Source organism: Sphaeramia orbicularis, chromosome 13, assembly GCF_902148855.1.
Source record: "Sphaeramia orbicularis chromosome 13, fSphaOr1.1, whole genome shotgun sequence".
In the NCBI taxonomy this organism is placed as follows: Eukaryota; Metazoa; Chordata; class Actinopteri; order Kurtiformes; family Apogonidae; genus Sphaeramia; species Sphaeramia orbicularis.
The window spans coordinates 5,064,585-5,084,804 of record NC_043969.1 but is presented as its reverse complement, the minus strand read 5'-3'; the positions used below and the strand labels follow the sequence as shown (position 1 = coordinate 5,084,804).

The following is a 20,220-nucleotide window of genomic DNA, read 5'->3' as shown; positions in this document are numbered from 1 at the left end:
ACTCCCTTTCAAAATAAAATATATAGTATATTATGTAGAGGAATAGTTAAGAGAAAATGTGTCATTTAAATTAATTTATATTTTAGTAACTTTAATATTAAGTATAACTGACATCTACTAACAGTGAAAATACTCTAGGTGTCTCTGTGGACATTGGTATTCTAATCAGGTGGAGTTTGGTTTTACTGTGAAGGTCTAGACAGGAAACGGCCCGGGGTGGTGTGTGCTTTGACGGCAAGCGATTCGGCAGCAGCAGCAGCGCCTAGCACCCCAACCCCCGACTGAAATATCACCCCGGTGGTGAAGCTCCATATCTCCCTCGGTGTGTGGAGCCAGGCGCGGCAGGGCCCCGGCACACCCGGTCCGCTAGCAGTGTCTGGAGGATGTCGGCTTTAGTGTGTGTCATATAGCAGGTGAACCGCACTGACACAGACCAGGTCGCAGTTTTATTCCTTCATGTGAGTAACCTGCCGCTTAATGGGCGAGAAGACCGATAGGAACCGGTCATTCGCCAGGCTCCATTAAAACAACCGCGGATTTAACGTTCATCAGGTTGTCTTCAAGTATACACACATTATAAGTCATTAGTCAATACTATAATCGATTCATATGAATGTCATTCGCTATTCGGCTTAAAGGGAATCTATATACTGTTAATACAGAAAAAAAAATATTTAATTTAATCGTGTCACAAGCTAACAGTGGTCTGTTGTGGCGGTTGTAATATAGAAGGAGGCCAAGGATCAAACTTATTTTTAATGCTTCTATAGGATTATTGATTATGGGATCGATGCTGAATTGTCGAGGGCCTCGCCTCTGACAAAATATCCTGATATATTCGTTGTGAGTCAATCAGTTTAGGAGTAAATGAAGGTGAAGTTGGATTGTAGGGTTTTTAAACGAGGTTTGGCGTTGTGTTCTGGTGGCGATCTGTAGCCCATGACATCATTGCATGGGCTTTCCCTCAGCAAACGGTTGCATTTATTTTTGTCACCCCACCCCCCTTGATTTTAACTCTGCATGTAAGAATCCAGCCGGTGTGTTTTCTTGGATAAACGATGTGACATTTTAGTCCATCCGGAGCTCAACGCATTAACTGAAGCCTATTGTTGTGACAGCCTACTTCATGCTGTACAATTGGCATAAAAATGTGTTCAGCCCTAATTGTGGACTGGCTGTCATCAAGACAGCTTCATTTTATGGCAGTGTCATTACAGAGGGGCAGCCAGGAAGCTACTCCCCATCTCTGTTGGACAAGCATCTAATGCATTATTTGTGAAGCTTCTATATTTATAGCAGTTTTGCTGTTGGGTTATTTTCTGACTCTGACATCACCCTTACCGAGAGTCTAAAATGACTCCTGTTCTTGATAATGCTACATTATTGGACATGACTGCTGTCGAACTCTCTTCCCTCTCATTACCTCTGTTTACATTGACCTTAATATTCTGTTGATAACCAGAATAATATACACTCAGACTCAAAATGCATCCTCTGGGCTGTTTGATAATCCATTCTGTGTGAAAATGTAATGTTTAATAACCATGTAAATGCTTAATCCTTCTGTGCATGTTTCCCTTTAAGTGGGGGTAACATAAGGTTACATGATGAACTTCTAGAAGGAACACAAATGCTATTGTACAAAATCAAATCTGAATGCCTGAAAACAACACGTTGTCAAGTGAAGGATGTGAAAGGATGAACGAAGCTGGAATCCAATAGAAGGACTGCATCAGAAATTATCAAAAAAACAGCAGATACTTCACAGCAGGCAGAACTACTTTCTCTGTTTGGTTCTGATTAGCCTATTAGAGTTAGATGCAACATTATGCATGGTTGTATTTTGACAGGTGTGACATGCACATATTTTATGTAGGGTTATTGTTTTGTTTCATGTCAAAATGATGGGTACAGCACAAAGTATGAAATTATATTGCGTTTGTGTTTTTCAGTGCTCTTTTTCAGCCCTCAAAAACTTTAAATTGCTCTTCAGATTGTTGCTGACAAGCTGACTGAGGGTTGTTTTATACTCTCAAATGGTTATTACTTCATATTTCTGTCTGCTGACAGAAAAATAGAGGTTTGAGTGATTGCCAACAGTTCTTTAAAGCTTTTCACAGATCCTTCAGGTGTCAGAAGTCTATTGTGACACAATGCAAAGTTTTGAAATATGTTTTAGAGGGCGCCTCTGGTTCTTCTAAGTTTATTGCTTTTGGGCATATAAAACCATAGCTACAACAGAGTCTCCAATCGGAATGATGTCAGTCTGGTTTAAAGAAGTATTGTCTATCTAACGACAGCTCGTGTTAGCTGCCAGGGCTACATACCACTGTTAGCTAATAAATGTTTCCCCTTAAACAGACACAGCGTCAATTCAAACTAATTTCATTTAGCATTAATAAAACCTGATCCATTTGCTGACCCCTCCCTCAAGGCCATGCAAGTGAATATCCCACGTGGCTGTGTGTTTCTGTAGCAATAATCTACTATGCTGACATTAGAGAGAGACAGTTAATATTAGATTACCTGGCCTCTGTTCTATGCTGCTTTCGGGCTACATAGTAATTGGCTTATGTAGGCACATTTTCTCCAGATACTTATCCAATACACAAGTCTGTTTGTGTCTCATGGCTGTGTCCTATCCATCCTCATAACTAGTCCTTCCTCTATCTTCATGCTAATTGTACCTGTCTTGCAGAGATCCTACTCAAACAGAGATCTGCCACACATTTTTAGCACATCTCTTGCATTAAGGCAGTAGTTTTTACTTTGCATACCGTTAATGAATTATCATAAAGTTTCAATAGTAGATGGTTTGTCCAGGCTTCTTTGGAAGCTCAATCTTATTTTTTGCGGGCATATTTCTGGGAACTAGGGATGTAAACAATTAATCAACTAACGATTAATTGTCGATAAGAATTTGCTCGATTAAATTATTAATTGTCGGTTAATTGCCCTTTTTCCGCCTGTCTACACCTGTCCGAAGGCTGCCGGTTTTTTCCGCGCTGCGACACCGCAGCTGGGATAGCCGCTCATTGAACCGGATCATGGGGTTGATGAGTTAGAATGTCTTTATGGACATGGTGGAGCCAAACACAGACCGGCCCGTCTGTTTGTGGGAGCGGTGCACCCCCGAATAAATACACGCACAAATGCGGGGTCGGTATCGGAGTGTTTTCCCAGGAGGTTGGTGTAGTTTACGGTCAGTGAAAAGTTTCACTTTCACTTCTGCGGCGGCACGGACTGCACTGTACCCCATAGTATTAGAAGTAGGACGGAAAGTGACGCAAGCACGCGCACAGTTACCAACCAACACGCACGCATCCCCCGGCCGTACTGCGCGCGTGCGAGTACCCCCCCCCCCCCCCCCCCCCCCCCCCCCGACGAAACGCACACGCGTGCACCCCACACACACCGGCGAAAGGCACGCGTGTGCACTACCCCCCATTACACACCGCCACATCAACAGATGAAATCCACAGGAAACACAGACTGTATCTAATGGTTCAATAAATCAATCATTAAGGAATATGACATGGTTTTTCATGAAGTCTATAATCAGTATGTAGCTTTTATTCTTATAGACCGTATTGAAAAGAAATTCAGGTTCTCAGGAAAATCGCCGCTTATCAATTAATCGTTAATCGATCGATAAGGGCAACCAACTAACGATTAAGGAATTAATCGATAATTTACAGCCCTACTGGGAACCCACATTTTTGCTCTGAAAACTGTAAAATGAAAACCATTAATAAAAAGCTGGCCACTCTAAAACATAATGGCAACTGTGAAAGGTATCTGGCATTTCCTTGCGCTCTATTATATATATATATATATATATATATATATATATATATATATATATATATATATGCGCCTTTTTGACTCCCACTCTCAATCAGGGACAGACCTCATCATAGTTAATATTGATTCCATAGAAAATACATTACTACACTCTAAGAGCATGAGTCATTGAAAGTACTCATGTTAAGAGCAGAGGCCAGTGGTAACAAGTACTGAGAATACTAAGAGAATTCTGTCTAAAGATGAAGACATTGTTCTACCAATGTTCACACCATGATTATTATAGTTATATATGGGTATCACACCATCATCTAAAGCAAAATATAATTATAACAGAAAACATTTTTAACCCTTCAAATTAAAAATGAAACCAAAACTGTCTGCACACAGAAAACTAACATCTTACTTTGTTTACATTTGTTCATTAGTTTTGCTTTCACATTTTAATTCATATTAACTGGTATGTAGATGTGTTGGCATGTTCAAAAAGTAGATATGAAAAATTGAGAAAAACTAATGAATGGATTCATTTTGTTACCACTATAGAATCAACTGTTAAATTCTCCTGCCTTGGTTTCTTTATCATCAGGTGAGACTGATCTCCTGTCTTCTCTCATCCTCTCAGAAATTGTCCAAAATTCTATTCAAAATGCATCTTTATGTACTTTTTTTCAAGTTTCATTTTTCTTGACCCTGTTTATATCAAATGCCTGGTCCTTACGTCTTCTGCATCTTGGTTTTCCTTACCTTTTCTTCGTCCTTTGTTTAATGACACACAGTGGCCTATGACAACTTCATGTAATTGTTTCAGAAGTTCACCCCACCCAAAATTAGTGTTGTCACACTAGATAGAAAAACCAGGGTTCAGTTTAATCCAATTCAGATGATCTGTCCCTTTTCAATAAGGTAAAGTTTGGCAGTTTTGCCGGTATGGGTTTCACATTTTTAATCTGAATGTGTGAAAGTTCAGGCCAAACAACATAGTGCAAAAATACTTTAACATGTAAACAATTTCCTGTTTTGTATGTCAGGACCTCGATTGACTATGTTGTACCCACTAATGTTTGTCTGAACACAGCCCAAGGGCATGTGTCGTGTTTTGTGTATTTGCATAGATTTTAGACTTTAAAGCCATACTAAAATATCAGGGTATGGTGAACACATTTTTATTGCATAACATTCACCAACATCAGGTTACTGAGTGAATAAGCCTAATGATGGTTGTTTTTCTTCTCTCCCTTTAGATACAGAGAGTCTGGTCAATGGGAATCACCAGGCCAGTCCAGCCCAGTCCTGCCCAGTTCCTGGTGACAGAGTCCAGTCTGAGCACAGTGCAATTGTCAGCTCCATTGAAAAGGACCTCCAGGATATTATGGACTCTCTAGTCATGGATGATCTACAGTCTTCTTCCTCTGAGGTCAAAAAACCTCCTGGAGGCCAACTTATCCCCCACTCCCCACTCTCACCAGTAGTCAATGGAGGGGGTCAATATTTGCTGTCCCCTCCCACCAGCCCTGGGGCCATGTCTGTGGGCTCCAGCTATGAGAATACATCCCCTCCCTTTTCCCCGCTTTCGTCCCCTTCAGCGGCCAGTAGTGGGAGTTTTACCAGCCCATCTCCAATTGGAGGACCCCAGGACCAGAGTTCTTCTCTGCCACCAGTGCCTGTACGCTCCTCTAGTTACAACTTCACCACCCAGCCTCCACCTGTACCTCAACCACGGACCATACTGCCTAACTTCAGCAGTGGTGGGGTGGTCCAGAAGGTTCAGGAAAGCCCCCGGCTGCCAAGGAAAGTCCTAACAGAAACCTCTCCTAGCCCCAAGCTAAGTCGCAGAGGACTCGGCCAAGATAGGTGTGAGAGTCCACGACAGACCTCACTTCTGTCTTCAGATGAGTCTCTCAGTAGCAGAAATACTGTGCCAAGTAGCCCCAGGCTCATGCCCAAATTTTCGACCTGTCCATCTTCTTCACCTTCAAATCCTTGGACCAAGACCACCACGGTGCTTCAGGAAAGGCCCAGCAGTCCATTCAGAGAGCAGACGAGTCTAGCTGATCACTCCCTCACCTCAAGCCCACCCAGACAGCTTTCCCAACCTACCAGAGCCTTCCAGCCTCCCCTGGACCCCATCGTCCACATTATTCAAGGTGCTCCGCTTCAGCAGCATCCACGTTCACTGCAGCCTCCTGAAAGCCCTCGCATGGTCAGGAGAAACCTGGAGCTGAACGGGGCGAATGGAGCAGGTATCAGTATGAGAGAGCTGCCACCTCTTAGTCCTTCCATGGCACGGAGAGGAGTCCCGGTACTCCCAGGAGCCATCCCAGGGACAATCCCTGCCTTAAGGACTCCTGACAGCCCCTCCGGTGTGGGCAAGCTAATCCCGGAGAGCCCTAGACTCCGACGCAAGGCAGGGTCTACATCAGAGGAGGTGATATGCAGTAGGGGGATGCGAGCCCGCAGTCCATCACCTACCTTCCAGATGATGGAGAGTGGCAGTGGTGCAGGAGTACGTAAGTCAAGCCTTGGGAATTCACTGTCCCCCGCTTACAGTCTGGGCTCGCTGCCCGGCTCATCCCCAGCAGCCAGCCCCAGGACTCACAGGAAGATGTCAGCAGGAAGACCCCACCCTGGGATGAGGGAGAGGAAGAACAGCATCACAGAGATCAGCGATAACGAGGATGAGCTGCTAGAGTACCACCGGCGACAGAGAGAGGAGAGGCTCCGAGAACAGGAAATGGAGAGACTGGTGAGTCAGAGAGGCCAAGAACATCTATTAAATGTCAAGAACTGGAGAAAATCACTGTGATCAGCAGTAGTCAAGGATGTTGATAACTGATATTTGGAAGTGGTATACAGTACAAATAACACATGCTCATAGTATCATAGCACCAACATGAGGGTAGGAAATTTTCAGCTGCATTTCTTGTTCAGTTACATTAAAATTTAAATAAATGTATCAACAAAGTAGGTCTCTAAACCTTTATAAACCATATAAAATAAAAGTGACTTAAACCAGTAAAATGTGTATTTGTTTAGAAATTTGTGCCTCAAGCAGCACCAGACTGAGAAAGCAGCATTGCTCATTGGAGTCATGAGTACAGACAGAGGGAGGAGGCTCAGTCAGAGCCAAAGAAGCTTATTTTGAAGTTCATTTATTTAATCACATAAAATATGCACCAATAATTATGACAATGGTGAATATCAGAGTTATATGAATAATTAATTGACTGAAGCCAGAAACCCAAGATTCTCTTACCAGTAAAAACAAATAAAATAGTGTCACAGTGTAGATATTCACATTTGGTTTATGGTTTATGGTAACCAAAACTTCCAGACATACAGTATATGTATATCTCTGGTTTTTTCCACAGCCCAAATCACAAATTTGATTGACAAGATTTTACAGTCTGAAAAACCTGTCAAGCCAATCTGAACATGGTGGATTGAGGTCAGAGAGGTAATTTCAGTGTTTGCTGTTCCATTCCAAGTTGTATTTATGTGCAACACATTACAATGACCCACTGACATAGGAGTTATGTTTTGCCTATGATGGAAACTGATGTTTCCATAAGTTCTTGAGGTCAGCATCCTGTCCTGATAGAACCTGCAAAGAAAACTGCTTCTAAAGTAATGTCATCAGTGTCACTATCAGTGCAATAGTTTTTCTTTCTTCTGATGAAAATGTTGTTGCAGAGGTTCTGGTGCAACCACTCTGTTATAATATAGTGATTCCATTATCTTCATGTTTGTTTGGAAGGGCGTCTCAGTGAAGTGTCTTTAACTTGGCCATCGGCTGTCTAAACTGCAGCTGACATGCACTCCCAGGGCGGCCAGATGAGCCCATAGCAACCGCATTGTTTGTTGTTTCCTAAACTGAACAGGGGGGAGGGAGGGAGCGGCAGTAGACGTCTTGAACTTGTCTGCCAGTCTGAATGAAACTATAGAGACAAAGTCCTTTTAAAAAGCCTTTATATGTGTTTGTGCTTGCGTGAGGAAGGCATTTGTCCAACCTGCTTGTAATGACCAAGTGGTTGTTTTTTAAAGTGGTAGAGTTGAGTGAAGGCATCTCAGTTGGATAGACCGAGCTGACATGCCCTCTGTTTCTGTGTACCAGGTCATGTTCTGGTACCTCCTACAGAGACACGCCAATAAAACAGTGTGTCGTCAAGGCCAGATCATACAGTGGGATTGTGTTTAAGCCCCGGCAGCAAAGAAGGCTCTACTACAGGCGGATCTCTGCTTTTGTCAGATGCAACGTTGTGATTTTTATCAGATGCTAATAAGTTTTCGCTTCCACCTGAATACAGACCTTTCCCTTTTGAATTGTTTTCACTTGCATTTCAATACACTCACTTAATATTTAGTCTGTCACCATCTATTATAATGAGTGGTTGTATTGTATGGAACTAATACTTTTACTTCACCTTAGTATTTCCATTGTTCTCTCACATTTCTGAGGTATATATGGCACTTTTAAGCCCACTATGTTTGTGTAACAGTTTTACTTATATTTCAGATTATAATAATAATAATAATAAAAATAATGGATTCGATTTCTATAGTGCTATTAAGGGCACCCAAAGCGTTTTACATTATTGATCTATTATTTATTCACTCTCACATTCACACTCGGGAGGTGGTAAACTACAGTACGTTTGTAGCCACAGCTGCCCTGGGAATGGCGACCAAGTGAAAGTGGCTTCTCATAGATTCGGCAAGAAAGTGAGTCAGATCGCTGCAATGTAAAACTACAAACTCCATCAGTGTTTTTTTAACGCATGAGTATTGTCGGTGGATGGAGGTAAAGGCAACATTTGGGTTCAGCACTCACGAAGAGACAGTAAAATTGCGGCTGCGTGGAATTCCCATTCCCACAATGCACTTTGCATTAAAATTTCCAAAAAGCCCAGAGTAACATTTAGTTTTGTTATATAGGCTACACAAGTGGACTGTGTTTATGATGGAGTCATCTTCAAAGTTGTTCACTGTGAGGGAAGTGATTCAGGTGCGTAAGCACAGAAAGACTAATGGATTAGTGATAAGTAGGATATCACCCAGGTTTTACAAATTAAAAAAAAAAAATAGTGATGAAAGTTATACGCTGCTTTAAATTTTTGTGGTCAAAGTTCATGTTTCTGGGACCTCACCAAATATGTTTCTGACCATAACTCAAGATTTCGTGTTATGTACAGTTAGTAGATGCATTTAATTGAACTTTTTATTTTAGCAAATGATCATGATTTAACTTTGCAAACTCCTAAAGATACAGATATGTGATTGTAGTGTAAAAAGTGTTGCAGTATGCTGTATATTTGCTCATCTTAAAACGTAGAATATGTTGTATTTCAACATGCCACAACAGCAGAGGTTACATCTGGACTCATGATTTTAGAGCAGTACTTTCACTTTTTATTTATTTGAATGTTACTTGTTCAGTTGTTCAGATTGTTGTCATAATTTAGATTACTGAAGTTATTTGAAGGCAGTACCTTTTACAGGGTTTATTTACCCTAATCCTTTAAATAGCTAAAGAATTTTAAGAGGTAGTTAACTGATGTGCTTTTGTCTGCCATGACAGCCTTCAGGTCCATTCATACTTATAAAAAAGAAAGATTTTAGAAGAAAGGCTAAGTTGTAATTGTGGAAAAAAAATACAAGCTGCTTGCACTTCTAATGCTTACATTTTCCTCAAGTTACCAATCTGTCAAATGTTAAACTCTTTGTTCCTTCTGAAAGGTTATTAGCCACAACAACCTTTGGACCAGCACCTGTACAGAAATGCAAAGAAAACATATTGACATAAGATATGTGCACATAACTCCAGGCCTGTAAGGTCAGGAATACTTTCACATCAGGTAAATTAAGCGTCAAAGGACTAGTCAGAACTGCCTGAGCCCAGGGAGGCAGGATTCCTCGGCAGCCTCTTCTGTATTTTTTTTTTTTTTTACAGTGTTCTGAGGCAGAAAGTCGCAGCTCTTTGAGGAGGCTAGGCGTGGAGCTGCAGGGCCTGTAATTAGTCACAGTTGACTCACTGTCATGACAGATTTTTCTTGCCCCAGAGCGTCTGCATTTTAATCATTTCACACACAGCCTGCTACTCATTCATACAACTGATTACCAAAAAACAAAGTTATATGAACAGTGAGTCTCAGAGAGATTTATTCAGGAAAGAGAGTCTTATTGTTGTTATCAACAGGATTACACAGCTCAGAGGCAGCAGGAGGCTGCAACATAGCCGGCTGCTGAAGAAAGCTGCATTACAACTGAACTTGCACACTGTATCAGACTTGCACTGGACTTTGAGTATTGGCATTTTGATGCAGTTTGACCCTTTCATGCATGACCTTACTGTATTAATTATAATTAATTATAATTATAATTAAAGCTGCATTATTTACAGTAATGACTCCAACTCTTAACCGTTGTCCCCTTGTGTTTTTGTAATATTTGTTACACTCACTTTACCGTAAATGCTGCTGTGACATTAGAATAAATGAAGTCGTATCCTAGTATATCGTTTATCAAAACCCAAATATATGGTTACAAAGAAATTCTATAATAAGGGAGTAGTTTGTTCACAGTTTAATTTTTATGGTTTTTGTTAGTTTGTGTCAATAACTGAAGTTTCCCGGAATGTAATCATAAATTAGTTACATTTTACTCTGAAATAGTAGGTTTTCTTAAATCAATGATGTTTTCACTTTGTGGAAAGGGCTTTATGGGTGTGTTTATGCTTAAAAACTAATACCATTACATGTTAAACATTTGATGCATGGAATCCACTAAAGTGAATAGCTGGGTATTATATTAAAGAAATAATCGAATTATTGAAGAAATCCAATTACATATGATTTATGTCACAAGTACTATTGGTTTATTAACATTTCATGCATGAAAGAGTTACGTCCACTACATTATTGATCAGAGGGTGGCGTAGTGTTTTCTGTATTTCGATATTGGCTAGTTGGTGTCACTGGGTCTGTTTTGTGTCAAGTTATACTCATCCTCCAAAACTGTAAATTTGTCAGCAGAATGTTTTGCATGCACAGTATGTAATATCTGGTACTATGGATCTGTCAGTCAAAACAATGACATAATATGTAGCTGTCGATATAGTTGTGAAGATGCATGGGTTACGATATTTAGCAACAAGGTATAATATTTATGTATGCAAGTAAGGAAACAGGCCATTTCATTGAATGGAACTGAGTGATGGATTTCTCTGGATCTAAATGATGTTGGAAAGAAGATGTGACCTAATCTATGTACATACAAAACTTTAAAAAAAAAAATAGACAATACAAGCCTTGTCATTTTTGGATATCACAATGTGGAAATTTTACATATTATACATACCTTCAAAACTGTTTTACTGATACAACAGAGAGGATGCTCAGTCAGGTTATAAACCTCTGTGCTCACTATGAACTGCATTGGATCAAACACAGATGAAGAGGTGTCTTGAATATGATACTGCATCACAAATCATAAGAGTCTATTGAAAAGTCTGTAGTAGCAGGTGAAGCACTACCCAAGGCTCAGTTAGTGGTTTTCTTTCTTTAACAATAAAAAGTAGAGCTCCTTTGACAGGTTTCTGAGCCCATAAAGTTGGGGAGCATCAACAAAATGTTGTCATGTTAAAAATATTCGCATAAATCAATGTCAGTAATGTCAAATAATTACTTCTTTCAAGTTTGAAGGCTGATTTTTGGTAGAGGAAACCAGATGGTTGTTTTGTGGTTTTTAAACTAGTCATGGACATAACACACCCTTAACAAGCAGCAAAAAATGTTCAGCATCAAAACAACCTTGAAGGAAATAAAGTAAAACAACAAAACATTGAAACAGTTTGTAACAATATGAATAAAATTAGTCCAGAGAAAAATGTATCTTGTGAACAGTACATTTTATTGCCATGTAATTTAGAATGCTTGTTTGAACACTCAGTTCTATCTACACCTATTTTTGTAAATTCTTAAACCATCCTCACTCTGGAAGTGTTGTGCCAGATTAATTCTGACCTCAGAATTCTTTGCGTTCTGATGGTAACTGATCAAATAAATCTCCACAGTTTTTATATTTAGAAAGTCAGAAGCTTTAGAAAACTTGAAGGTGAATAATGATTATATAACTCTGCCTTGATACTTCATTATCAGTTAGATGATACTCACGTGTCCGGCAAACTGCAGTAAATCATTCCCTCGGAACCTGGAGGTAACCCCTTGTCAGTGGACAGTTTCCAGGGAATTCTCTTTCTCCATGTCCATCTGATCCAAGCTGTCGGATCTGGCATTGCTCTCTCCAGATGGCTGTCCGACTGACATACAGTCCTGAATGAATGAAGAACTCTATGGATGCTTAGTTACACATAAGGATGGGTAGTGTTAAGATTTTATTCATACTACCACTCTTACTGCTTAGTGATCCATTACTTTACTCATATTCTTATCTTTTCTCAGGTTTGGGGTAAAATTATGCTTTGCTTTTACCATTTGTGATACAATTAATATACCATTAATATTCTGTAGAACAAACGTGTAACAGCATTATTTAAACTATTGACTGTCATAGATTCTGATTTTGTTATGATAGTCATATGAAACAAATGTAAGTAATTCATTCATCATTTTTAAGTAAAACTGTATGCAGCACTTTTTCTTCCTTTGTATTTTGACAGTGCTGTAGTTTATGCACAACCTCCAGATCTTTAAGTCCACCTGCTCTGATCTGTGAGACTATGAAAATCAGATCAGATGATGCTCTGATGGACTTTGCACTGTTTCTGCCGGGTTATGCTAAAGACTTGTTATTCTAGGGAGAAGGAAATCTGTTTAATGCCCACTGGTTGCTAGTGAAGGTCAGTAAAAGTCATAGACTTATTGCATCTTTAATAAGGGCCTGCGTACGGGTATTTCAATTCATACAGCTCCCTTTGGCCTTTTTGGAGGCAATTGTCCTTGAAATTTCACAAATAGGAGCCTGTGTCTGATGATTTAGCCTTGGGCAATATTCATTTTGTGGTAATTCAAAAGGAAGTTCAACTCTGGCCTGACTGTAATCATCACTACAATTATCATCATTATGATCGTCATTTGCCCTCTGCCCTTCACCTTTCCCATTTGTCTCTGTTGTTGCTCTGTGATCTTCCAGACCAGCAGCAAAAATGTTGGCTGCATATGACATCGGGAAAAGTCTACCCTGTGTGGTTTGTATCTTTGCTACTGTCCGGGTGGATTAGCAGCCCATATATACCCTTGCGTTGTTGAACTAAACACCATATGTATATTGGTGTCTTGCAGAGCACAACCAAATATATCCACCTACTGTTGGACACCAAACATGCCCACCTAGGCAGCCAAATATATCTTACTGCACCTACACTTGGCAGCGCATGGAACTATAGTCATGTTTTCTTTAGCAGGACTGACATTTTTCTTTAACATAAGACACAGGCAAAACAGCAAAATAGATGTTTACACCACAGCATCAACCTGCTCATTTACATCTTATTTTATGTCTGTACTTTACTATAACTAGGGAGATTACTGTAATTTTCATACTTTTTTGTTTGACAAAACAACAGAGTTGAAAAGACTATATGGCTTTGTTTTGGACAGCAGTAAATATGTGTCTCCGTCTGTTCAAAGGAAAGCTGCAGTAATCCAGTCTTGAGACTGCAGCAACAAATGTGCCACATGTGGATTTTCTCTACTGAAAACAAGTAGCAGATTAAGGAGTATCATGTCACTTGACTCACTCTGGGAGGAAACAGTCTTTGTTTCTCAGATATTTAAAGGTTTGACTTGAAAGTGAGTTTGCGTGCCTTTATTTTGTTGTGCCTGATATGTCTGTAAATGTTCTGTTCTAACAATGTTGTTTTGTGAATTCTCCACTAGAGGGGGTCATCAAACTGTTGAATACTGATCGTCAAGATTCATGTCTGCTATTAGACCTTTCAGACATGTTGCCCCACTCATCATACATTGAAATATCATAAACCAGCTTGATTTGACAATTTTTAACTGACACATTTATTAAAATATTGTTTGTTGAAGATTATAGAGATTCAGAGTGCCCAGCATTAAATTAACAAGACAATACCAAGATAGAAACAAAAGGACACAAAAGCAAAGTTAAGCTGTATTGTCACAATAAAAATGAAATAATTCAATCAATTGAGTCACATATTGGCTCTACCCTGTTCAACTACACTGATGTACGGTTGGCTAAACAGAAAAAAAGCCAAAGTAGGATGGGCTGGAGAAGATATGCAAGGTGACAAAGTCGTGTCATAACATCAACTAACATTTCATAATAATGAGCTAGTTTTGTGGAAAAAAAAGACATTTTACAATCCTTCCATGCATGGTTTATTACCAGGATAAATTCTGTGCCTTATTTACTTCATTCATTCATTCATTCATTCATTCATCCATCTTCTGACCCCACTTTTTCCCCACTAGGGTCGCGGGGGGTGCTGGAGTGTATCCCAGCTTTATTTACTTCATCTTAAACTTTTTGGGTTCTGCAGACAGATAAACACATTATAAGCAAGCTATAACTTCACTGTCATAAATATGTTGCAAAGCATCACAAGTCTCCCATGATTTCATTAAAAACTGAATTTCAGTTTAGTTTAAAATTGCTGATAGAAGATAAAATTGTTAATAGAAAAGTCTACTGAAAGAAAAGTGATCATCTGCTGTTGCTGGCAGATAATTCTGGGCTAGGGTTAGGAGTTTTCAGAATTTTTAAAGCAAAATGTTATTGATACGAATGTTATCCATTGTTTCTGTTGTTCTTATCAGTCCCAGTTCTTTATTGATTCCCTTTTTGATGCCAAATACATTTTTTATTTGGGGAATAAAGATTTACACAACTTTTATGTAATTATAAACCTACAGGCTGGAGCTGCAGCTGTATGCCTTAACAAATCTATACAGCTGTGTGATGATCTTTCAGGGGTTTAAATGTATGTGAGTTGAATATCTCACTGCCTTATTCCCTGTTCTGGGTCAGTCCTCAGCTTTATGAGTTTGCTGTTCTCATTTGTGAATAGTTTAGCAGTAACTGACAAAAATAATCAGAAATTGGGAATCATAAAGGAAAATAACCGTCAATAGTAGTCAAATTATCAAAAGATAATGCATAGAAACATATTCATTTAAATGTAAATTACTCTATTTCAATGTCATTTATCATGACAGGACTTTAGTGACTTTAGCAGTCCATGTCCCTTTTTCCTGGTTTGAACTCATCAGCCTATTTAAAGTAAAGAGCAGGCAGTACATATAAAGTTAGACTTAAAGTTAGCTCCATTGCTTTTCTTAGGTCCAATCAGTAAGCAACCTCCAACATGAGGAAGTCCCTTGTACATGTTCTGTTGCCTAACTCCTCCCCACTTTCACACGAATTCCTCAACCGCCTCTCACAAGACCTAAGTGGAGGGGAGCTGAGAGAGGGCTGGGCTGCTCTCCATCCATCCCAAACTAGTACAGCTGCTGGTGAAATCACTTCACAGCAGGCTGTGGTGTGGGAGGCACAGGGGTTATGGACCGATATTATGTGCTGGGCGGCAGCAGGACTGTACCTGCACTGAGGCGAGGCCAGAGCAGGGAGCAGGCCATGCTCTATGTGCTCTCTCTGGCCAGAGAGAGGCCGGCCTTTCTCAACAACGTGGCCGCACTGGTGAAGGTAACTGATGCCCATGCTAATATTAACAGTGCTCTGTTGGTTAGATTGAAATTGACTGGGGATGTTGCTGTGGTGCTGATTAGTATAATACATCTACTGTTTGAAAGGACCTTCTGTTTGCATGTGATGCTGTGGTTACAAGCTCAGTCATTAATGTGGAGAGCTTCTCTCTGCAACTGTAGCTTGAGTAATATTTGACCTGACGCACACATCATCAGGTGAATGACAGAAGTGTGCTGCAGTAAACAAAGGTGTGTAGAAACTGTGTTACATAACCCAGTATGTTATGAAATAACACAATACACAAATAATTAACTTTATACTGCTGCATTATGGATGTTCAGCTACTAATCTATAAAGTCTGTGTGAAAGTAGAGAAGGAAATCTTGTTGTTCTTGGGATTCAGACCACAGTCAGTGGTGATATTCATGTGGCACGAGACTGAAAGAAAAACCCAGCAATCTTTTAAGCTTTGAAATACACTATTGTTTGAAATGTTTCTGAACCCAGCACATAAACTTAATGCACCTTTGTGTTCATGTGCTAGTTATAAAACTTTTCTGCCTGGAGGTCAGGACTTTTAGAGAAACTAGAGGCTAATGGTGGATTTTTACAGGCCAATATAGTAGTGATAGCATGGAGCAGGGAAAAGCTGACATTACCTGTGGGGGAAAAAAGCAAACTTTATATGCCTTCAGTAGTAACAGTTAGTAACATGGACTAACTAATTCACAAAATCAATGAATATCAAAGTCTAAGTAAATTAGCTATACATATGTAACTGAACATCAAACTAACTGGATAAACTCAATGTGGAACTTACTTACTTATTTATTTATTTATTTATTTATTTATTTATTTATTCATTCATTCATTCAGCTATTATCTGATCAGTCAATGTCAGTAGAAGCTGTACAATGCCCTGTTGTCACTGACCAAACCAAATAATCTGTCTGCTTCTGGTAAAAGTGATGACATCGTAGATTTGCAGGTGAGGAAAGGCAAAACGGGGAACTGCGGAACTGGGGGATAATTGTTTACAGGTTCATCATTATGAGCAACCTGTTCTATATGATGCAGTCACATAAACCATTGTTATTTTGTACAAAAAATAAGAAACTGGAAACTTATAGTGTACAATATGCAATAAATATCAGAATGATTGAGTCGAGAACTTTCCAGAAAACTAACTTAATTCTAGAGAGGGGTCAGGAGGTCACTCACTGATGCAGAGTGGCTGGTGTAACTGTTTTAGTTGCAGCACAAGGATGACATTAATTTATAATGATGATGGCTGCCAGAGGATGTTGGAGAGGAGAGAGACAAGAAATGTTTGGGGCAAAAAAAAAGGAAAATGAAAACAGGCAGGCAGCTGTGTGCATGACTGAGTTGTTGTAGCTGAGGAATTTTCATTTAATTTGAATTTTTATTGTGTCTTCTCGTTTATTTTTTTGCTGTTGTTAGTTTGAGCTCATTTATGAATGCATAAGTAGTTACATTTTGAGAAACGGACTGGTTTTAGTAGAGTTTTTATATAGTTTAAGTGCCAGCAGGATTCAGCATGTTTCTTGCCATGATAGTGACATGATGTAGCTAATGCAATGGCACTCAAATGGCACTTTTTGGAAAGTAGAAATTTCCTTTAAAAACAACCTTGTTTGAGGCACAATAAATAGTTGACGTTTCACCCATGTACTTTATGGTCTGATCAGACAACAAGTTTTCATTTTTTCTAGTTTGATGTAGTGTTTTTTGTCCCACATTTACAAAGACATTAACAACACATTTATTGTCAAGCCCTTTTAGATTTAGTTTTTTGTGTTTTCTGAAGAAAGTCATTGTTTAGTCAAGGTTCCATATTATTTAAAACTTTCATTTGACTTCATTGCAGTTTGGCTTATACTGTTCATTCAAGTTTTTATTTCGTTTTCATATTTTATTTCAGCAAACAAAATATTTTTTTCAGAGCTAATAATCATGCTGCATTGTCATTGCTGTGTTTTTTGTTTTTTTTTTGGCTGCTATGCTCATAGAATCACCTTTGCTGAACCACTGCATATTAAAATCCATAGATCCCTGTAATAGACAAAGCAGCTGCTATCAACTTGTAATTTTAGGAGAACATTGATGTATAATCTCATCATTTTTGTGCACAGCAAATTGTTTAACCTAACGTAGCTGATGCAATTAGCTGCACATCTTGCAGACTTGGGCTTATCGCCATCCTATAACAATAGTCACGGCATAAGCCTGCTTATTATCTTCAGCAGTGTTTAGAGAATGTAAAAATACAACTCTTATCCAACTGTTAATCATTGTATGTAGTCTTTGATGTCCTCATCTCTTCACTGGAAATGTTTGACATGATAACTGGAACACTCTCTCCACTTAGAGAGATGCCTCCAGAGCTTGGATCTCAGCTGAGGACAAGGTTTTAGCAGTTAAAATGCCAAACGCCCCCAGCAGGAGCGACAACTTCATAGTCTCATTTTAAGAACTTTGCCATCATCACATCATCAGCTGGTGTGCAGAGGGCCACCAGCTTGTTATCTGGATAGATGGCGAGACAGTCCTTGTTCCTGCTCCACTTGTGTGTTCCACAGGGGGAGCGCAGCAGCAGAACAATAAGTAAAATGGCTGTTGTAAGGCTTATCTGTTTATTCCTCTCATGGGACCTAAACACGATGAACCCTCCAAGGATGAGACTCTGATCATGAATGTGGTTTGTTTTGTAGACTGTTAAGGAGACAGTGAGTGTAAATCTTCCCCTGCGCCTGGAGATATATGTGGAGAATAAGGCTTTGTTGAACTTTCCCAGTGTACTCTCAAAACAGTATGTGCATGAAATTTATGTTTACGCCTGTGACGTAGATGAATATAGCCATAGACTTTTAAAGTAAGTGCTCTGATCAAAGGTACACAGGCAGGGAACTGCCTGAGGGTGCTTAGGGAGGAGGAGGGGAAAAGGAGGGAGAAACATTATAGGGTATGAGAGAAAACAGGAGACAATGGATCTCAGGGGAAAGAGGGAGACATGAGGAAGAGATGCTGACTGCTGGGAGGATGAGAATTAGTAGAGTGAAGAAAGGAGAACAGACTGACTAAATGAAGAAAAAGTGGCAGAGTAAGATGTAGAATGTCACAATGAAAAAAATATCTCTAGCACATAAAGGTTCACTGTAGGAAATTATTTTTTATAACTCATTCTTGTTTATTTCAGTAATCTCCTAAAGGCCATGTTTTAACTCTACTACTTCTAGTGGTAACTAGCAATCTAACTCTTTCAGATAAAAACACACTTTCAGTTATACAGTTTAGTTAAGCTTGTTACTTATTACTCTTGTCTTGTGTAAAAATACACTGCCCTCTTAAAAAAAATAAGTCCCATACACAATACTTCACAGGACCATCGTCAGCTTTGATTTTCAGACACTATCACCATGGCAACGCTTATAGTACGCATTAAAACAGAAGCATGCATTTTGGTCCTGATGGACATTATTTTTTGGCTAAGATCTTGTTTTGATAATGGCAGTCGGACCACGGACTATGTTAAGCCATAACATCCCAAAGATTCTCATTGGGGTTCAAGGTCTCGACTGTAATGGCCAATCTATGCATGAAAATGTTGCAACTAATTAATTTGGAGGTTGGAAATAAGTTGGAATTACTTTTGAAAGAAGCAACTAATAATGGTGGCTAATCACAAATTTTGATAGCCACTAACATTTGCTGTCTAATGATGACTGTCATACAGCAGCATTCTTTGTATTTATTTATTTATTTCAAATTAGTTTTCTGTTAGGAGAAATATAAACATCAACTTTCAGATTCCTCCAGATTCTCGTCTTTTCTAATGTGTTCTTAACCAGGTTCTGTTGAATGATCAGTTTCTCTAAAATATAAAATCTTTTTGATCAGGTACATGAATTTCTTGAGCTTCTGAAGTTGATCAAATAGAAAAAAATAAATGTTCCGTGAAAATTAGTTATTTGTTCTTGTCTGTAAGAGCGTTTTCAACCACTAATAAAAAAATTGGTAGGTACTAACAAAGTAAGAAATTTTCAATGACCAAAAATAAGAAAATTAGGTAATTTATTGCTTGCCGTAATTAGTCAGTTGTTGACTTTGTGGCCCTCATCCCTGTCAGTTTATCAATACAATATTATTACACTTCTTATTGTCATGTAATGAAAATTGTCTTGCTCCATTTTATTGGACTAGGTGGAGGCAGAACTTAATAACAAGCCAAATCTAAACATTGTAAACAAGCTAAAACTTTTTTCTTTGATGTGGCTGAACATGAGTTTACATTTATTCATAGTTTTGTGTCTGAAGTGGAATGTAAAACTGATTCTCCCCAGCTATGTTTTGGTCTTTATGGAGTGAATGTGTAGGTGTTAAAGGCGTTCACCTTGTTTGCTTTCAAGATCTGCACTACAGCTATTTTATATGTTTATGTGTGTATTTTTTTAATAAATAAATACTGAATAATGCAAGTTTAAAGCAACATAATGCAGCTATATGTAGAGAAAGTTACTGCTGGTTTGTTATGTGTCCAGTTTTGATAAAGTAGATAAAGAAGGCTTTTGTCGTGTTTGGTAGGAAGCCACATGGTAATTAACAGCCTTCAATTCAAAAAGTCTGCAACAGCCTGAAATGATGTTGTTAAACCCAGTTGTCATGGGAACCACCCACCAGATGAGACGTGGTGGGCTGAGG

At 39.1% G+C, this 20,220-nt stretch overlaps 1 protein-coding gene across 1 annotated transcript in view; it reads left to right on the top strand.

Moving 5' to 3' along the window:
- phldb1b (pleckstrin homology-like domain, family B, member 1b) overlaps window positions 1-20,220 on the top strand; it is a 168,932-nt gene that overhangs the window by 93,365 nt on the left and 55,347 nt on the right. Inside the window, 1 exon segment of the mRNA XM_030151693.1 lies at window positions 5,049-6,550. Coding sequence (XP_030007553.1) covers window positions 5,049-6,550 — 1,502 coding nt within the window.